The sequence below is a fragment of the Acinonyx jubatus genome, chromosome B3, assembly GCF_027475565.1.
Source record: "Acinonyx jubatus isolate Ajub_Pintada_27869175 chromosome B3, VMU_Ajub_asm_v1.0, whole genome shotgun sequence".
NCBI classification, from domain to species: Eukaryota; Metazoa; Chordata; class Mammalia; order Carnivora; family Felidae; genus Acinonyx; species Acinonyx jubatus.
In genome coordinates this window covers 31,269,845-31,289,622 of record NC_069386.1, presented here as the reverse complement: position 1 = coordinate 31,289,622, position 19,778 = coordinate 31,269,845, and the positions used below count along the sequence as shown (strand labels likewise).

At 54.9% G+C, this 19,778-nt stretch overlaps 2 protein-coding genes across 10 annotated transcripts in view; one reads left to right on the top strand and one right to left on the bottom strand.

The window, feature by feature from the left end:
* Positions 1 to 4,257, bottom strand: part of STRA6 (signaling receptor and transporter of retinol STRA6) — a 30,077-nt gene extending 25,820 nt beyond the window's left edge. Inside the window, exon 1 of one of the 2 annotated variants that reach the window (XM_053223737.1) lies at positions 4,023 to 4,257. The gene's annotated coding sequence lies outside the window, so the exon portion shown is untranslated. The remainder of the gene's footprint in view (positions 1 to 4,022) is intronic. The other variant, XM_053223734.1, reaches the window with a different exon arrangement.
* CCDC33 (coiled-coil domain containing 33) overlaps positions 4,237 to 19,778 on the top strand; it is a 113,987-nt gene continuing 98,445 nt past the window's right edge. For 3 of the 8 annotated variants that reach the window (XR_008299039.1, XR_008299038.1, XR_008299040.1), the window contains exons 1-4: positions 4,242 to 4,657; positions 5,851 to 8,716; positions 9,606 to 9,970; positions 10,289 to 10,417. Coding sequence is in view for 4 of the 8 variants with exons in the window: in XM_053223730.1 (XP_053079705.1) it covers positions 8,407 to 8,716; positions 9,606 to 9,970; positions 10,289 to 10,417 (804 nt within the window). In the remaining 4 variants the exon portion in view is untranslated. Of the gene's footprint in view, positions 4,658 to 5,850; positions 8,717 to 9,605; positions 9,971 to 10,288; positions 10,418 to 19,778 lie in introns of all 8 variants that reach the window. The other 5 variants (XR_008299041.1, XM_053223729.1, XM_053223728.1 and 2 more) reach the window with 4 other exon arrangements.

Genomic DNA, 19,778 nt, shown 5'->3' with positions numbered 1-19,778 from the left:
GTGGTGAGCAGTTGCAGAAGGTCCAGAGACCCCATTGCCCACGACCCTCCCATCCTTGCTCTGGGCTCTCCGAGTTCAACTGCACCCCACAAAAGTTCCACAACACCCAAACCTCAGTGACAAGTCAGAACCTCAGCAACACCCCCAGTCCCCAGCAGCACAGCAGAGAATGCCCAAGGGGTGTTTGGCCCGGGAGTAGGGAGTGGGAATGTGCCTGCCTGTGCAGCTGGGCCCCGCCCCCGGGGTCCCCCCGTGGATAGGCAGCCGGTGCAGGTTCAACATTATGCAGGCCCGTGAGCTCTGGGTCTGTTCTCACAGTGCCTGTGTATCGAATTGCCCTTGACACACACAGGTTCATAACCTGGCCCCAGAAGGAGCCTGACCCCTTTCAGTGGCTGGAGGGCATGTTATCAGCTACTAAGCTCTTGGGGGGAGAGTGTGGATGGCTCTCTACCTCTTACCTCTCTACCTCCTACCTCCCTTGCTACGTGGGAGCATCAGAAGCATCACCTGACATGCCCTTTCTGGAATCCTCCCCTCCCCCTCACCAACAACATCATCATACATGAGGGACTTCGGCCAGCCTGCTCTGGTATGAGTGTAAACCCGGGTGAGAAGTAGGAGGAAGGTAGCCGGCTGTTGCAGGGAGAGACATGTTCTTCCCCTCCCGGAGCGCTAGGCTAGAAATGACTCAGAGGAGGGAAGCTAGAGGGGCAGCTTTCAGCTCAGGACAAAGGTAGCTTTCTTACCATCACAGAGTAGTGAGTCCCCTATCAGGGGAGGCAAACAAGAAGAGGCTGGTCACATCAAGATGCTACAGATGGTCTTCTGCCTTCAAAGGAGGACTGGCCACAGGGCCGTGAAGATCCCTCAGCTCTAAGAGCCCCGATTCTCCCTTCCAAGCACGTGCTCCCTGGAGTGGTGCCACCGTGCTCGGGCCTTGACACATAGACTTCGTGCTGCCTGCCTTCTTCACTGAGGAACTGACTCTGGGCAGGTCCCCTGAGTTCTCTCCCTCTCTTTCTCTCTGAGCTCTCTCTCCTTGTTCCCTGCTGGCCATAGGACAGGGTTCTCCATCAATCTCTCACTGCAAACTGTACTCAGACACGACTCTACTGATGTCTCCCTGTCTTTAGAGCCAGCTCCCCAGTACAGCCATCTCCAGGTCTCCAACTTCATCCCTCAGAACTGTTCTACCCTACCATTCCGGCCACCTTCCTGCCTCCAAGCCTTTGTTGGGGCTCTGACCCCCCCCACCCCCGACTGAAGTACCTTCTCCCTGCTCCCCCACCTCTTCTGGTCTTACCCGGCCCGCAAGGCTTGGCTCCAGCCCCAGGGTGCTCCCCAACAACTGAGGTCTCCTCCTCTGAGAGCCAGCACCAGCTCTGGCTGGGATCCCGGAAGGCTGGCGGGTTGTGCAGTCTCAGCAGATGGCCCTAAGCAGGGTCCCCAGCACCTGCTTTAGAAGGTGTTTGATCTCCTCCTCCCGGAAAGGCAGATCCCTCCTTCTGCGGCTCTGGCCCTGCCCCTCCTCCCACCCCTCAGGCCTCCTGCCCCCCCCCAGGCCTCCCGCCTGTGATTCCAGGATCAGAGAAGCCCACCCCACCCCCATCTCTCCAGTTCAGGCCCACAGCCAGGCTGGGCCCCACACAGCACACAGGACGGCTTGTCTCAGGAGGAGCCTCTCCACCCCCACCTCCAAACCATTTGCCCGAAACTTGATCTCCCTGGCCCTCAGAGTCACCTCTGGTGGAGAAGCCTGCACAGGGCTTTGATGGCTGAGTTTCCCCAGCTGTGGCCCTGGAAGGGCTCAGGAACCCCCTACCTACCCTCATTTGTCACCATCCATCACTCCCGGGGGGCCACTGCCTGATGAATTGCTCCACGCCAGAGGGGAACCACCAGCTAAGCTTTTAATAACCAGATCGGCCTCCCGCTGCTGGCCAGCTGGGCTGAGGGCCCTGACCATGGGAAGGGGACTTTGCAAACAGCACCGGAAAAGAGGAAGGAGGCTCAGAAGATGCTAACACGTGGTGCTGTGGCAGGCAGGGAGGGGAGGCAAGGGATAAAGATGGGGACCGGAAGCAGAGCCCTAAATTCCCAGGGGAAGGATCCCTGGGGAGACACCTTCACCTCCCTGAAGGAGAAGGGGGTCCAGTCAATAAAAGGGTGGGGCAGCCTAAGGAACACAGGCTTTAGGACGTGAGATTGGCTTCCATGACGGTGACGACCCCGGACAGAGGGGGCACAGCAGTGAGAAGAGATTTTACACAGAAAGGGGTAAACTACAACACAGAGAGAATTAACTTCTGGCCCATTTTCGGGAATCTATCCTCAAAGAACACTGGTGCACATATGCAGGGAAGATGCCCAAGGCAGTTCATACTGCACAACTTGGCAACGAGCTCAACATCCATCGACGAGCTTTGCTAAGTCGGTACAGTAAAGTACTATCGTCGGTCACAAAGAGTGAGGTGCTTCTTCCTGGACTGGCATGGTGGGACCTCCAAGACATAGGGACGAGTATAATAATCATGAATGCAAGTTGCTGAGCAATACCTAAATCACGATCCCATTCTATGCTCCTTTAAGCCGGGTATGTGCACGTGTGTGTGTGTGTGTGTGTATGTGTGTGTGTCTGTAAATACCTTAAAAAATGAATCTAGCAGACACACAGTAAGCTGTTCACAGTGGTCACGCTTGGGTGAGGGAAGAGTTTGGGGAAATGAAGGGGGATTTTCACTTGCTTGAAATCAATCTATCTATCTATCATCTATCTATCTATCTATCTATCTATCTATCTATCTATCTATCTATCTAGTAAGCAAAAGGAAAACATTGTAAGGCTGTATTGAAGCCTGCTGTGAGAGAGGAGCTGTGAAGGCATCATTGAGCTCTGTGAAATGGATTCTGTCCCCAGCCTAGTATGGCACATTCCCCAGCCTGTCTTGAAGTTTAGATGCAGACCTGAAACTAAATATGGGCCAATGAGATAGAAAAAGAAGTGTTGGCCACAACTTCCCAAAGGAGGTGTTCTTTAAAAGAGAGATGTTTTCTTTACTTCCCCCTCCTTCCAGCTGGCGGAAATGCAGTTGTGATGGCTGGATCTCAAGCCGCCATCTTGGACTATGAGGTGGAGGTCATGAGTTAACTAGGATAGAGCAGTAAATTAGCTGCAAAGAAAGAGCCTGAGCTAAGGCCAGATCTTAGGGCTGGAGGAGATCTCAGAGACTCCTGCTTTACCCATATTCACCATCACATCCAGAGGAAACTGAGGCCCAGAGAGGCCACATGATGTCAGGGGCAGTGGCTGAGCGAGGAGAAGTTTTGCCAGAAATCCTCTCTCCCCCAACACCGCCACGCAAATACAGAGCTCACAGCTCTTTGCCCAGAAACCTCCCTTTCCAGAGCTTGGACTCTGCTCCCTGCTGTGACTGGGGGACCCCATCTGGAACCCAGTCCCTGGGGTTGGGCAAAGGCCCTCAGAGTCGGTTAAGTGGCTGGCTCGAGACACAGCTCTCAGCATTGTGTCTGATGAGAACACAGAAGAACCTCTACCCACTGGTTCCTACTGGTGGGTCTGTCTGTCAGTATCTCCTTTCTCTTTTTCTCTCCTTCTGTCTCCTCGTCCTTCTGTTGCCTGTCTGTCCCTGCCCGTCAGTCTCTCTTTCCACCCCTGTTATTGTCTCTCTCTCTCTCTCTCTCTCTCTCTCTCTCTCTCTCTCTCCCACTCTCACGGTGTCTGACTCAGTCTCTCTGTCCCCCATCTTTCTCTCTCCTTCTCACTCTCTGTCTCTGCCTCACTCTCTGTCAGTCTCTGTGTCTCTCTCTCCTCTCTCTCTCCCTTTTCTATTCCCCTTTCCTGCTCTTTGTTTCGTTTCCCTCTCTGCCTCCCTGTCTCTACATCTGATTGTGAAGTTTGTCTCTCCTCCTGAAGGTTTTAGGCGGCACCCTCCCTTGGCCTTGTCATGAGCTAGCCTGGCACTGCCCCTGCCAGCTCCTGTCTCTCCCTCCCTGCTTACCTGCCCTATCTGCCTCCAGGGCCGGGGGGAGGACTGGCGCTGGTCTCCGAACCCCCAGAGTCTGTGGGACCCCCAAGGAGGCCGGCTCAGGAGTTTGAGTCCTCAGAGCCAGCAGAACAGCCGAGCGACTAGACGCATGGAAGGGCAAAGGTCATCGGTGCTGTCCCTGAGGCAGCAAGAGAGACTAGAACCCTCTCCTTCCTGCTACCTCAGGAGGTTTATCCTTTCTGAGCCAAGGCTGGCAGAGAGGAGCTGTCACGTGAGCCCAGGGGTCACGGGCGCAGCCCCAGCTCCCGCTCAGCAGAAGGCCAGAGCTAGAGGGCTGTAGGGATGACCCAAGATTCTCCTGCCAGCGCTCGGCACCAGAGCTGGAGTGGGAGGCCAGGAGGGGAAGGACACACACAGCCTGATGGAGGTGTGGGGACTAGATCAGACGCACCACTCAGAGGGGAGAGTGTCACGGTAGCCAGGCCCCAGCCCTGACCCCCCACAATCGGTGGAGGGAAGAGACCAGACTTCTAATTTTGCCTCTACCAGCTACTGAGTGACCGCAAGAGAAGCTCCATCCCGCTCTGGGCCTGTTTTCCTATCTGTGCCAGGGAGGGAGGCTGGCTGCCATGCTTCACTTTACCAGCGTGAGTCTATGATTCTGTCACCCCGCGGCTTCTGGCGCTGTGGGCTTGAAAGGAGTGGGGTGTGGAGACTGTTCCACTCAGAGGGTCTGGGGGAGAGGCCGCGGGAGGGAGGCTGGGTGCTGAAGTCCCGGGGTGGAGCAGTGATGACCATGTGACCATACTGGCCTGGGAATCAGGAGGCCTGAGGTCCAGCTCCACCCCTCCACTCCCTTACCTGACCTCTCTGAGCCTCTGTTTCCCCATCTGTAGAAGGGGATAACTGTGCCAGCACTATTGGGAAGATCCAGGAACTCACAGATGTTCCCACTGGGAGGATTCGGCTCTGAGCAGAGACCAGGAGTCAGGGGGCGGGGGGCTGGAGGTGGCTCCTTGGGGATAGAGGTGGGGGTCTGAGGGCCCACAGGAGCCATGGGGGGTGTCAACAAGGGAGAATGAAAGGAGCCATTGTGGGAAGCAGGAAGGGGCCCTCTGAGGTGGGCTAATTACAGGCCCAGCTCTTCCAGACAAAGCCAATGGCCTCTGAGTGGCCATTCTTCCGGGGAAGAAAGAAGACTGGAGGGTTCCATTAAGGCCTCTCATGCTGGGCCGAGGAGGGCAGTTTGGAAGTCAGCACTGCTGCCTCTCTCCTCCTCACCCACACCCTGCCCCTTCCTGACTCCTGTGGGAGCCAGGCCTCTGCCTGCTGTTTAAATCTTTTGAAAACCACAGAAGGCTGAATCAGGGAGGCAGCTGGGGAGTGGAGAGAATCCTGGGAAGGGAGCAGGGATCTGGTCATGGTCTGCTACCCTGGGCTCAGTTTTTCTATCCATAAAATGGGAGTGCTATCCAGCCCTGACCTGCTAAAATTCACTGAGGTTTCCAGACTTTGTGGAACTGAGGCCAGGCCCAGAGAAGCCTGACCATTAGGACCCACTGTGTCCTGCCCTGCCACTTACCCTCCTGCCCTCCCTCCTGGGCACCAGCCTGCAGTGAGGCACCAGAATGCATCTCTGAGTCCAAGTGTGAGTCAAAAGCCCAAAATGGTCTTCACTTCTCACAAATGGGATCCAGATGAAGTAGCCAAAAGAACCACTTCGTATGATTTTCTGTACAAGCAAAAGCTGGGTCAGGCTTGTCCATCGATTCATTTACCCTTTCATTCATTTGTTCATGCATTCGTTCATTCATTCATTCATGCTTTAATGGTCCCCCAGGTACCTATCCCTTGCTCAGCCCTGGCCTGGACCCACAGACATGATCCCTGAAGAAAGACTCAGTCGAGTATGGCAAAGTCACCACTTGAGCCAGAAGAGGAAGATGCAGAGTGGGGCAGAGGAGGGAATCACTGACCCGGCTCCAGAGGAAGAGGCTTTTAGCTGGTCCGCAGGACACCCAGGGTGACACCAGGTGTGGCTGGGCTATTGGGGCGGAGGAAACAGCACCAGCAAAGGCAGGCAGGGGGGTCAGGGCAGGCCTGGCCTGGGGCAAAAGTGAGCCTTCCCAAGACCTTCTGCTAAGTGAAATAAACCAGGCACAAAAGGACAAACACTGTGTGATTCCCCTTCTGTGAGGTGCCTGGAGTAGCCACATTCATAGACACAGAAAGTAGAATGGTGGTTGCCAGGAGCTGGAGGGAGGGAGGAATGGGGAGTTGTTTCATGGGTGTAGAGTTTCAGTTTTATAAGATGAGAAGAATTCTGGAGTTTGGTTGCACGATAATGTGAATGTACTTAACACTACTAAACACACTTAGAAATGGTTAAGATGGTAAACTTTATGTATATTTGACCACAATTTTAAAAGGTAACTATACACATGCACACACACACACACACACACACACACACACAGCCTTCCCCAGGAACTGAGTTGGGGAGGGGAGGCCAGAAAGGGGAGAGGTCAAGGGCCCTCAAACCATGCTGAGACCGACATGGCCAACTGGACTAGGAGTATGCATGGGGCCTGCTTGCATGGGCGTGCACAGAGGTTGCCCCCAGGGCAGAAGGGAGTAGCTCCCATCTTGTAATGTCTCTTGGGGTCACTTCAAACATGTAAGGGAAGAGAGCTGCTCCAACTGAATCACTGAATCTCCAAGACCTTAGACTGAGCAGCAGCAAGTCATGGCCTCTGGACCCAGGCTGGTGGGTCAGGCCCAGCTATGCAGGCAAAGGTTCCCGGGTGGCCGAGGCCACCCACCCTCTTCCCTAAATGGCCTTTCCCGATACAACTTACAGAGTCTCAGGCCACCACAGCTGTGGGAAGACTTACCACCCAACTCACACTTATGGTACGGACGGGGCCACCGACACCCAGAGAGGGAAAGGGATCTGCTCAAGTGCATGTGCAAATCAGGTGACTGGAACTCTGGTCTTCTAAACCCTCTTTGACTCAGTTTCTCCTTGGGGGACCTGAAGAAACGGATTTTTAATCATTGCAGAGGAAGCATACCACATACATTGGGACCCTTAGTGGGGCTGGCCAATACCATCTGGTTATCTCCTACGTTATGAAAATAATGCGTTCCAATCAAGGTGAATTCAAATGAACTCTTAAATGAAATCTATGCTACCCGTAAATGTGCTTTTTGGACTCAGAACTGTAGAACTGTACTTCTCCGGTGTTGGGATACAGCAGCCCCTGATAGTATGAATTTCAATCTTTGAGCCAGTCCCAGGACATGTTAGTAGGGGAGAGTGTAGGTATAGATACAGATCTCAGCTCAGCTTCTTACTAGCTGTGTAATCTGAGATTCTCTCAGCCTCAGACTCTTCATTTGTAAAATGGGAATGATTATATCTACGTCATGGAGCCACGTAGAGTGCCTGCTGCTCAATGAAGAGTAGCATGGATGATGATAATGATGATGATGATGATGATGATGATGATGATGATGATGACACTGGAGGCGAAGATGGAGGGATGGTGGGGATGGTGATGACAGCAGAGATGGTCATGGTGGTGGTGGTGACGGAAGAGAGACGGTTCTTACCGAGGAGTGTTCAGAATTTCCCTTTTCTTCTCGGGTATCGGCATCGGGAAGGATGGGTTCCAGCTTGACAACTCTTTGGTGTGAGAAGCTTTGGGGTGTCTGTAAGGTGAAGCTGTGCCCCATATCGTGAGTTTTGATTGTGAAGGTAAATTGCTTCCAGAAGCAGGTGCTAAGGCCATGCTCCCAGAGAACAAATGCTGTCCCTTTTCCTTTGAGACCCTCTCACCCACCCAACTCAAGAACTCCTAGGAATGAATAGGCATGTGGAGACAGGTTCTCTGGACAATGGGAAGTCCTGATTACCCCCTACCCACGCCAGGACTCCTCATCCCTGACCCTGCGCTAATTTTTCCATAGAACTTATCTTCTAGCATATGTTATAATTTACTGATTTTCCATATTTAGTGTCTATTTTTATACCAGCCTCCCAGTGGGGTCCCAGCCTCCCTCCCCCACTAGAAGAGAAGCTTCAGGAGGGTAGGAACCTTCATTTGCTTCACTGCTGTATTCCAAACGTCTAAAATAATGCCTGGCACACATTAGATGCTCAATAAATATTTGTTGAATGACCAAATGCTAAAAGGGTGGGATCAATGGCAGCCTTTGTTCCCCAGGACAGGCCCAGCTTCCTGGCTTGTTACCTGGTTTCTCCTCAAACAAACAGAGAGGGGTGAGGTATAGCCCAGCGAGCCCGGCGTACAGGCTTTCATACGGGGCCCAGGCTGGGGCTGTGGGAGTGAGGGGGCAGTGCTCAGCTTGGGGGTTAGTCCCTGGCAAGACCATGGCCTTCAGGGGGCCTGAACCCTGGGTTCCTGCATCCCTGCAATACCAGAGGCTGAAGGCCGAGGAGAAGGAGCTGGATCTGGAGTTCGAAGTCTTGAGTGTGGGGTTTAATGAGGAGGGCAGATATGCCCTGCGGCTTACAGCTGAGAACCCCCTGCAGGCTGGCTCTGGGGCTGGGGTACTGTTGCAGGTAAATGATGGGGACCCCCTCCCTACCTGTTCTGCTGTCACCGATGTCATTGAGCAGCAGGATCCTGGCCAGAATCTCTCCCTTACCGGGAACAAGTTTGTCTTTACTTTGCCCAAAGGTATGAAGTAAGGGTAGTGGCTGGGGGGAGAGAAGGACCCTGTAACTCCTGCCTCAGCCCCTATCAGGGACCCCAGGGAGCCTCAGGGAAACTGGGAGGGGCAGGGTCAGAACTCTAGACTGGATCCCAAAAAGCTCAGCCTGTGTGATCCTGGGCAAATGCTGGCCTTCAGTGAGCCCTTGACTCCTTCCGTGTGACATGGGGACACTGATGTTGAACACAGGGTTTTGGGTGAGGAAGAAATGAAAGGACACATGAGGAGTGGCTTTGTAAATGTACAAGAGCTGAGTGCACAGCAGGTTTGGGCACAATCCTGCCGGATGTCATACTGAGTAACGTTAAATCCCAGTGCCCTGAGTCCCCAGGCTGAGCACCACTGGACTGTGGGCATGGGGGTGGACAGGGAGGTGGAGACCCGGTCTGGCCTTCAGGAAGCTTCCAGACTAGGTAGAGAGGCAGGAATCTCAAGCAGAGAATAGTTAAGTGATCTGGAAGGAGAAGATCCACACCTAGACTGTGAGGCCATCTAGGCAGGCTACCTAGAGGAGGAGAGATGTGAGGGAATGCGGAAACCAAGTCCGAGGCCTTCAGGTGGCCAAAGATCAAGGACAGGTTGCACTGTTCCCTCCACGTGGCCTTATACAGGACCATGTACCCGAGTAAGAGCCGTCCCATCCCCACATCGGTAAAGTGACGGGCCCTAGAGGTGTCAACCGCAGGGAAATCTTAGCCAAGCCTCTTAGCTTCCAGCCAAAGGGCAGTCCCCCCAGGTTTCCTGAGGGCCCTGCCAGTCATCTCCACCCCCCGGGGGAGGCAGGGAGACCCCAGACACCGTCCCTGAGCCCATGTGTCCCCCACCCCACACCCCCCACTTTACCCCGCCCGCCAGGGTTCTGCAAGAACGACTGGCAGCACGACGCGCAGCTGCGCGTCGAGGCGCTGCGACTGGGCGGGGCCTCGGGACACCCCGCCCAGCGAGTGGGCGAGGCCATCTTCCCGGTCTTCCCGCGCCCGGACCAGCCCCGCATGAACCTGTGGGCGCGGGAGCACGAGGACCTGTACCACTACTGCGGCAGCCTGGCCCTGCTGCGTGCCAGCGCGGACCCCACGGCCCGCCACTGCGGGGGCCTGACCTACAGCGTGGCCTTCCGCGAGCACCGGGCCCCTCAGCCTCTAGCCCCAAACTGCCCTCCGGGGGCCGGCCAGCCAGGACCCGTGTCATCACGCCCAGAGCCCCAGCTGCCCAGGCTGCAGGTGGGTGTTCCCTGGGACCCCGCTCAGCTTCTGGCATCACTGCTTCCCCAGTGAGAAGACCCAGAGCCTCTGATAAGCCTGGATGTCCCCAAATCCCGAACTGAGCAACAGAACTTCCCAGAGTGGCCTCATTCAGTTCTGGGGAACGTGCAGTCTGAGAATGGAGGCAGGTCACCCCCAGTCTGAAGGGGATGACAGAAAAATAGAGCAAAGCCCACACAGAGCAGGGACACCACGGGGTGGGATGTCTTTTGCCCAGTGGGTAAGTGTCCCCAAGACCCTTCATTCCGCAAACTCAATCTCACGCGTTGTCACCAGGTTTTGAGAGATGCCCGAAGTGACCAGGAGACAGAAGTCTGTGTGTGTCCCCCTTCAAGCCCCTCCAGCTCCCACCACGGCCAGGAGGGACTCAGCCCTGAACCAGGATTCTGGCAGCCTCGGACCCAAGTAAGAGAGTCTGCTGGTCCTTGTACAAGCTGAAGGAGGGTTTCCCAGTATGGTCGTGTTTGGCAGCTGGGCAGTGTGTCTGGTGGGCCTCAAAGCCAGTATAGGTGGATGCTGGCAGCCCATATCATGGGTGGAGAAACTGAGGATCATCCCCGAGGATGCTTGAGTCCATTTAATACCAACAACATTTCCTGGGGAACTTAGTGCACAGTCGTGCACAGAATCCAAAGCTAGGTCAGTCCCGGAGCTCATGGTGCCACCCAGCTTAAAGACGGTGGGCACAGTGTGGGCATCATGCAGTCCTGGAAGCCATGTCCTGGAAGGGGCACTCTGGTGAGGGAGTGTGCAGGTCAGATTTTGGAGCCTCACAAAGGCTCCTCAGAAGAGATGTTATTGGAGATGAGTCTCTCGTTTATTTGTTCATCACTCACTTACCCATTCATTCAACCATCAAACGTTGGTTAGGCGCTGACCCTGTCAGACCCTGCACTAGGTGGGTGAGATTTCAGGATGTCAATTCTGGGCTTTGGGGAAGGTATTCCAGGCGGAGAGACTAGAATAAGCTGCCTGAGGAGAAGGAAAGGGTTTCAGTGGCAACAGGAGACTGAGCTAAGCCTGGAGCTGAAGGTGGCTGGCTTTTCCTGCAGCCCCTCTCCCGGGCAGTGCATCGGCCTGGGGCTTTAGTGGAGCCCAGGTGGTGGGCTGATCAGGCTCGGGGAGGGCTGATGGGCCAGAGAAAGTGGAGGGAATCAGGGTACGATGGCAGAAGAGCTAGGTGGCTATTCAATTCGGGAGGCAAAGGGGGAGACCGTTGGTGCAGGAGAAAGATACAATGTGACCTGCTGGCATGTGCCAGGAAGATTGAAAGGAACCCAGGGGCCAGTTTCTCTTGCCAGGTCTCAGCCCGTTATGTGGACCACTTTGGCCCCTGTTCAGCCATTCATTCACCAGTCTATTAACAAATACTTTTGACCGCCTATTGTATGCCCAGGGCTGTGTGCCGGGGAGGCTGAGGATGCCCTGGGTGCTTGTGAGGGAGTTGGAGCTCCCCCGGTTTCTCGGTGACATTCCGCTCTCTCAGGCTGCAAGCAAGCTCCCTGACTTTGGGGCCCTGGCCCCTCGGTCCTAGTTTGTAACAGGACTGCATACACACACAAGAGCCTCAGAACTCAGGGAGAAGCAGTCCCCTGCTCTCTGTGACCGCTGAGAGGCCGGGCCTTGCAGACAGCTTGCAGGCTGCAGCCCTGAATGCATGTGATGGGGCGGCTGCTGCAGGGAAGGGGGGCCTCGGGGTGGCTGAGCCATCCTCAGTAGCTCTAATTTCTGTTATTTAATGCCATCATCTCCCTGCCATTCTCCCTCTTAAAGTGTCAGATGTCTGCTTCTACCAAGACAAGAAAATGGCTTTCAAGGGAGAGGAAAATAGCTTCCCTCCTGGGGGGTCAGCAATCACAACCCTGACGACAGGGTCAGGAAACTGGTAGGGAACAGATAATGCAGCGAACACCTTTCTGGAACCGGGACTTAGAGGCTCCACACTGGGGCTGGGGCTGCATGCCTGTGGCCAGCTCCCTGGGGAAGTGCATGTGGCCTAGAGCCACGGGGACCCTCGAAACCATCCTCCCTCCCCTCTGTTCAGATGGAGATAATGGAGCCCTAGAGGGAAGGACTTCACCCAGCTCTCCTTGGCTGTCAACTGAGGAGGAGGAGAAAGACATCTGAAAGTGGGGGTAGGGTGAGATGGTGAGAAGAGACCATGATCCAGAAGGCTGGAGAAAGGAGACTGCATTCATTGCATGCAGTTCAGGGCCAGGAATGGATTTCTGGGCTTCGGACACAAAGGGGTAGACTCAAGGTCACCTCCTCCAGGAGGCCTGTTCTGCATGGATTTTGTTCCTTCCAGACTACCTTCAGTCCTGTATGCCTCAGGCATGTGAACCAATGAATCTATTCCATTTACAACTGTATTGTGAGCTCGTAAGTTGTTCAATTTGTGTGTCAGGGTTTTTCTCTTTTTAATGTTTATTTATTGTTTTGAGAGACGGAGAGTGCAAGCAAGGGAGGGGCAGAGAAAGAGAGAGAGAGAGAGAGAATATCCCAAGCAGGCTCCGCACTGCCAGTGCAGAGCCTGATGCCAGACTCGAACTCATGCATGACTTGAGCTGAAATCAAGAGTCGATGCTTAACCAACTGAGCCACCCAGGCATCCTGTGTGTCAGTTTTTAGACCGGAACTGATCATGTTCGTGGGACTCAAGTGTGGCATCGTGGGCAGAGGGCAAGGGGGTTAGGAATGCAATGATAATGACTAGGCAGCAGGAGACAGGCCTCTGAGTAAACTTTAGTGACTGACTTTGACTCTGACCCATTGTGTTCCACAGCCATGGCCCACAGGATACATAGCCCTAAAATGACACACCAGTGCTGGTCACAGCATGTCCCGAATCCCAGAGACTCCACGGGAACAATCAATCCCCCCACAGTAACATTACACCGACAACGAACACCTTCCCTTCTCCAAGTCTCAGGTTTCCTCCTGTGTGTGTGTGCTGGGGGGTGGAGGTTGATGGTGATGAAGGGCAGATCCCCCATGGATGTTTCCAGCAGGTACAGTCAGACTCCAGGATGGAGATCACTCCGTCGGCCCCTGACCCACGGATGGAGGACTGGGGTGCACAGGCAGAGGCTACAGAGGGAAGTTTCCCGTGCGTGGGAGGGAGCCAGCTCCAGGTTTCCTGCCACCAGCTGCATGGGTGTTTAGTGGCTTCCTTTCTGGGCAGAGCTCCACCAGACCCATCCTGTCCCCTGACGTTACCTCCTTATCTTCTTGGCAGGTTTAAGGCCACATGGCTGTGCTACCCCAACACCCCCCAGCTCTCCTTCCCCCAGAGTAAGAGGGAGTTTATCTGACTAGAATGAGGGTGGCCCGTCCAGTGCTGGGCAGAAAACATCCCTGGGGTGAGGGGAGCAGCAAGGTGCAGGCCACAGTCTGGCTGCTGGGCTGGCTGGGGTGACTCTGGCTCCATTCTTCCCTGGGGGGGTTGGAGGGCAAGGGGAGGACAACGCAGCCTGGAGCCTGGAGCCACAGAGTTCTCAGGGGCCACATTCCTTCTGGCACCTCACTGGACCTCTCTGAGAGATCCTGAAGGTTTCAGGACGAATTCCCACAGGCAGAGCTGTTTAAGAGCAAAACCTTGGGCTGGAAATTCCCAGTGATAAAATTTCTGGAAACATGAACTTGAAAATTCCTTGCTTGTAGCTGTGGGAGCCATCGTGGGGGATCCCTCACTCTCTGAGCGAGCGATTAAGCGAGCATCCTCCCACTGGAGCGGGAGCTGGGGGAGGGGAGGTTGTCGGGGCTCCCTCCCCCACTCCAGCCCGGCATTTACCTCTTCCAAACAATCACAGTTTTGTTTCATGGAAACGATTCCGTTCCCCAGGAGCCTTTTAAATGACGCTTTCAAGGGTCTTTTTTTCTTATTCTTTCCATTTAAAACACCTTTTTTTTTTTTTCTTTTTGCCCCGGAGGGAGAAAAAAAGAAGAAAAAGCTAATAAAGCAATCACCAAATGCTGAGCACCTGGCTCTAAGCCTGTGGCTTCTGATTGTGGCTTTGGCACCGACAGGCTGGGGGCTTTCATTAACAAGAAGTGGAGAGGAACGGAGCTGGCTGTGGCTGGTCCGGGGCATCCCCTCTGCCCTCTGTCCCTAAACTTCTGGCTCCGTCTCTCTCCCTTTGTTCCCTGCCTCCCGGTCCCTCTCCCCCATACCTTTCCCTTGTTCCCCACCCCCATCCCCTCCGGTCCCATTCCGGCCAGCCAGAGCTCTGGCCCTGTGCACCGGGCCTTCCGCTTACTGCCTCCGGCCCGGTGCACTCCACGTCTTCCCTCTCCTCCCCTTTCACTCTTTTAAATTCATTGTGCCTTTTATTGCTCGCTATTGCATACGCTGTTTCTATTGCCCTGGAGACTGGAATGGTTCAAGCGGAGAAAGGCACACAATGTGGATTTCATTAACTTTACTGCCTGTTTCATCTTAGGGTGGGGGTGGGGAGCTGGCCCGGCTGGGGGAGCTGGGCACCTCTATGCTCACACGCCTTCACCACGGTGCCACACTTTTGGTGTCCCTGCCAGCTTGCCTCATCTAGAGAAGCCTCCCCTTCTGCCACTCCCTCCCACTCTCCTGTTGGAGGAGGATGCCCATGGCCCATTTCACAGGTGGGGAAACAGAGGCTCCAGAAGGCAGTGCTTGGGATGCTACTAAGAGGTGGGAGGTGGGAAAGGTGAGAACAGGTTAGACCCTGCCTGCTGGCCCCCTCCCAGGCTACTGTCCCCTAGTCCTTCAGAATAGGGACTATACTGTCGCCCCTCCTCCTCCCTTCCTGAGCTCCAGCAAATACAGATGATTGGAGCAGGTCAGCGCCTCCTTGCAAATGAGGCAGTTTTATGGGCTTTAGAAAAACACTCCGATTGTTCCCTCAATTACCCTGAGCAGATTGAATATATTAATCTCTCTCTTAACTCGAGTGAGACTTGGCGGCTGCCCCTCCCCCAGCCACCAGCACCCCTCTGGCAGCACGGCTGGAGTGACTCCCAGCCCCTGGCCTTCTTGGCCCTAAGCAGGTCAGCCTGGGTCCAGGCAGCACACTTTTGCTGCCTGTGCGCGCGCGCGCGCGCGCGCGCGCGCGCGCGCGCGCGCACACACACACACACACACACACACACACACACACACGCGCGCGCACAGCGGACAGCTGCTTTACATTTCTCTATCAATTTTCATTGATTTCCTCCTTGGCCGCTATTTGGAAGAGCCTTTTCCTCAAGTAAACTTGATCATGGGGATAGTGGGGGTGGGGGGTGGGAGGGAGACTGCAGGCAGCTCCCCCTTCTGCTCCTGTGACAACAGCCTCCAGCTTAAACACACTCTGCCTCAGGCAGCTGAGCCCCCGTTAAAAGCTACCTGAGGTTTCCCTTTGTAGCTCGATTTTCTTTTATTTCAGAGGAACAAAGGCACTGTCAAGGCGTTCCAGGAGAGTGCTGTCACCCACGCAGGGAGGGATGCAGACCCATCACGGTGATGGAGGGCTGAGGTTGGCAGGAGAGTCAGGGCTGGCCCGTGCTGGCCCAGAGACAAGGACATGACCAGCCCCCTCAGGAAGAGAAAGGCCGTCAACTAAATGTACCAAATTGCCCTGCAGGCCACCTGATGTCCCCTCTTCCTCTTCAGTAGCACTGAAAGATTTTCTCTCTCAGGGACCTCTGAAAGAGACCTCAGAGGTCCCTGGACATAGCAGATAAGAACCTGAACATGCATAAGTTGGGGGGATCTCATATTTATGTCCTTGCCAAGCCTGTCCCTCAGTCCTGCCCTGCCTGATTTCCAGGTCACCTCTATATGCCTTTGAGGTGCTATCAGGATCAGTGTTTGGAACTCGGAAGGATGAGGTATACAATAGGTTTGGGATTCAGGCAGCTTACAATGAGAGGCAGGTATACTGGGGTCAGATGGACCTGGGTTCAGATCAGTATCTAGCATTTATTTAGTAGCTATGTGGCCTTGTGCAGATTACATAACTTCCCTCAGCCTCCATTTCCACATCTGTGAAATGGAGGAGAGCAATCCTTGTGTCCTCGACTGCTGGAAAGACACATGAACTAGCTTACGGTTGCCTCTGCCCTGCAGGAGGCGTTGAATAAATGCTTGCTGTTCTAGTAATGAGTTAAGATGTCTGTATTGAGCAAAACTGATAGGTCTGGGCCTCAGTTTCTGCATCTAGAAAATAGGGTTGCTTCCTTTTGCCTAGCCGGCCTCCCAGGGGAGGGGTGATGGGAACTTGTGAGCCCCACCCTCTGGGACCCCCAGGTTTTGGAGTGGAGAAGGCTGGCCCAGCCTGGGTGCTAGTCGAGGAAGAAGCTCCATTAGCAGATTGTTGTAACTGAGCGTGCCAGATGGCCCTGCTGCCCTTCCCCCCCATCTCCACCTTCCCCCACTCCAGCCAGGGGCTACTGCTGACTCACACCTTCTGGAGTCTGTGTGAGTGAGTGTGAGTGTGTGTGTGTGTGTGTGTGTGTGTGTGTGTGAGAGAGAGAGAGAGAGAGAGAGGGAGGGAGGGAGGGAGGGAGGGAGAGATGTGTCTGATGAAGGGGATATGGAGCGGAAGGGGGGTGCCTGCTTCTGATGTCCTTCCAGCCAGCCCAGGGGAGGGAACCATGGTGGCCTTCTCATCTCCAGAAGTTACCTTCACAGTGAAAGAAGGAGGGGGGAGGGGCAGGAGGATCCAGTCATGTGGCGTTTTATGGTTGTCTTCCTTTCTTCTCCTTCACTTATACCACTGGAAGGTGGATGTGCCCCCAGCAGACACTCCTGAGCACAGCCACCCTCCTGGGTGTGCGGGTACGCACAGAGCCACCACATCTCATCCTGGACAGGCAGGGACCCTCCCCATCACAAAGAGAGATTCACACCAATTCACTGATAGACACACGTGGGTCACACACCCTCCCACACGCAGATCTGTACCTCCTTGGGACCCTCCTGGCTTTCTCTCTCTGTACAGAACACCCCCCACCCCTGCCCCAGTGCAGCCTCTACCAGAGGGGAAAGAGACTTGGGGACATGGCATGTGTGATGTATGAGGTGAAATTAAAACCCCATGTGAAGCCAATCTGTAAGAACTGATCTTTAATAAAACAGTGGATGGGCATCCAGCCCTGACCTGGACCTGTCGGGAGTCAACTGAGACATCCCAGCCTGGGCTTGGGCTGGTTCTGCAGAGGTCCTGGGCTCAGGAGCAGCTGAGGCTAACAGGGCCCCACCCCCCTCCCCCAAGAGATGGAGAATGAGTGAGGATATCCCTCCTCCATCTGGATCTGATAGCCTGCCCTGGAGGCCAATGGCCCAACCTCCCTGAGCCCAGGGTGTTCATCGGTCCATCCATCCATCTGTCTGGCCATCCATTCCCCCAGCAGTAAACAAGGTTGCTGTATCCCCCAACCTTTGGGGAGCTGTCAGGCTGGGTGGGGAGAGGCAGTAGGAGGAGTTGGAGGACAGTGACTCTCCAAGCTGTCTGCGAGGGCTGCTGGGACCTGGGGAGGAAGTGATGGGCATGAGCGGGTGGTCATCAAGGATTCGGTCTGCCATAGGAAAACCAGTTCTGGCGGGAGGCAGAAGACCCTATTTCTCAGTTGCACGAGAGCTGTGTGTGTGTAGCTTGGAGCAAAACACTTGACTTCACTGGGCCTCAAGTTCCTCATCTGTACGATGGGCAGAGCAGTGCCTACTGATGGCAAGGTTGTGAGGTCAGGTGAGGAGGGGGGTGGGAAATTGCTTGGTTCATTAAAACCCACCTCACAGATGTCAGGGGAACATCTGATCCCTGCCTCAAAGAAGGGGTGGGATTCCGGGAGAGATTGAGGATCGTGGTTTTCAAGTGGAGAGGTCAGTGTGAGCAAAGGTGTGGAAGCAGGAGTGTGGAGGTGTGTGCGTGGGAAGAGCAAGAGGGGAGAAGGGATGAAGTGGGGAGAGCATGTTCATGGGATGGGGAGTTGCAGGGGTGCCAAGGGAATGGAGGGCAGGTACTGGCTCCATGCGCCCCAAACCCTCTGACATCACCTGTTTTTCCCAGGCCTCTCTGAGCCAGGCTTGCAAAGCTGGAACCTGCAAAGCCCACTGAAGCATCACATGGGTCTTGGGAGGTGGGAAGGTAGCATTCATAATGTCCATTTTCTGGAGCAGGAAGCTGAGCCCCTAGTGGAGGTGGATGGCTTGCCTGAGTCTTCCCATGGAGTCAGTAGCAAAGCCAGGCTGGAACCCAGGGGCCCGCCAAGCCTTTTGTCGTTTCAGGTATAGCAGCCAGCACAGAGGTGGGAGTGACTTACGGCACTCTGTCTCAGGGAGACCCATATTTTGGTGAGCTTTCTACATGGTGTGGCGGGATCAAGGGGCAGCAGTTTGGGGGAACAGTTTTCTTCCCGGCAAGCCAGATCACTGAGGCTTAAGGTGACCCCAACAACGAGTGCTCACTGTGCTGGGTGATTGGGGAGAGGGACTAGGAATGGGGCTGGGGCTGTCAATGGCTCAGAGGCTCTAGGCAACCCCCCTAGCCCACTGGAGTTGGTGGATGACACAGAAAACAGTGTTGCGTAAATAATCTCAGGACAGAATCCAGCCCTTTCCCAACCTGAGGGGTGAGAGAAAGTTACAGCCAAGAAGGTGCAGTGGATAAACATGGACCTTGGACTCGGATCCCTGCTCTGCCCCATACCGGGTGTTCCTGATCAGGTCACTTCTCTGACTCTTTGTTTTCTCTTCTGTGAAATGGCTGGGGGCGGGGGGAAAGGGGGGGGGGGAGTGATGGTTACTTTGCAGCATGATTGTGAGGATTAAATCATATGCTAGCCTGACTACAATTCGGGAGCCCTTCCTGGAGGAGATTCCAAAGACTTCCAGAACAGAGACAGACTGGAAGGCACCAGGGATCCAGGCTTGGAGGCAGGGGCAGGACACACATCCGCAGGCCTTCTGCTGCTGCTGTGGGGAGGTGCCTGATGATTGTTCCGCACAAGTAATGTGTGTTAAATCCTGCTTCTGTTCCAGGCCTGGCCTCTCAGAGCTCTTGGGGAGATAAGAGACCACAGCGAGGCCACTGTGGTCCTTGGATGTCAGAGGGGAAGCCACTGGGTCTACTCTGGGGGAAGGGGGAAAGACTTCTACCTTAAATCCCTGCTCTGCCATCGTCCTGCGCTGGGACTTAATCCCTCTGTGCCTCCTTTCTTCCTTTGTAAAATGGGGGATGACAGTGCCCCCCAACACACACAAGATGGTTGGCTTGAATATGCAATGAATTTAAAGAAGATATTAAATACTCACAGAACATTAGCTATTATGATCCTTGTGCTGGGTGAATGGCAGCTTGCCGGATAGACAGGTTGGAGGGCTACGCTCCAGGGGGAGGGAACGTTTAGGCAAAGGCCCAGAAGCTTGAGAGAGCACAGTTTCTTTTGGGAACTTGGGGGAATAAAAGGTGGGGAGCGTGGGGTCAGGTGAGGGGCTGGCCATGGGGGCACACCCAGGAGAGAGAGGGCGGAGTCTGCCCCCACCTCTCACCCAGCAGGAAGCCTGCCCTTGAGTCACTGCTGGGCTGGGAGGCGGTGGGGGCCACGTGGAGCTGAGGCCCTCGGGTGGGCATGGGGGAGGGGGGGGTGGGGAAATATTATTTTAATCTTCCTCTTAAAGCATAATTGCTTTTTGTCGGCGGGTGTTCCGGGAGCCGCCTCCCCGAGAGATTGCTTTGCAGGCTCCTGTCCGCCAGGAGCCAGGCAGGGCTGGGCCAGCTCCGTGCTGCATTAATACTCCGCAAAT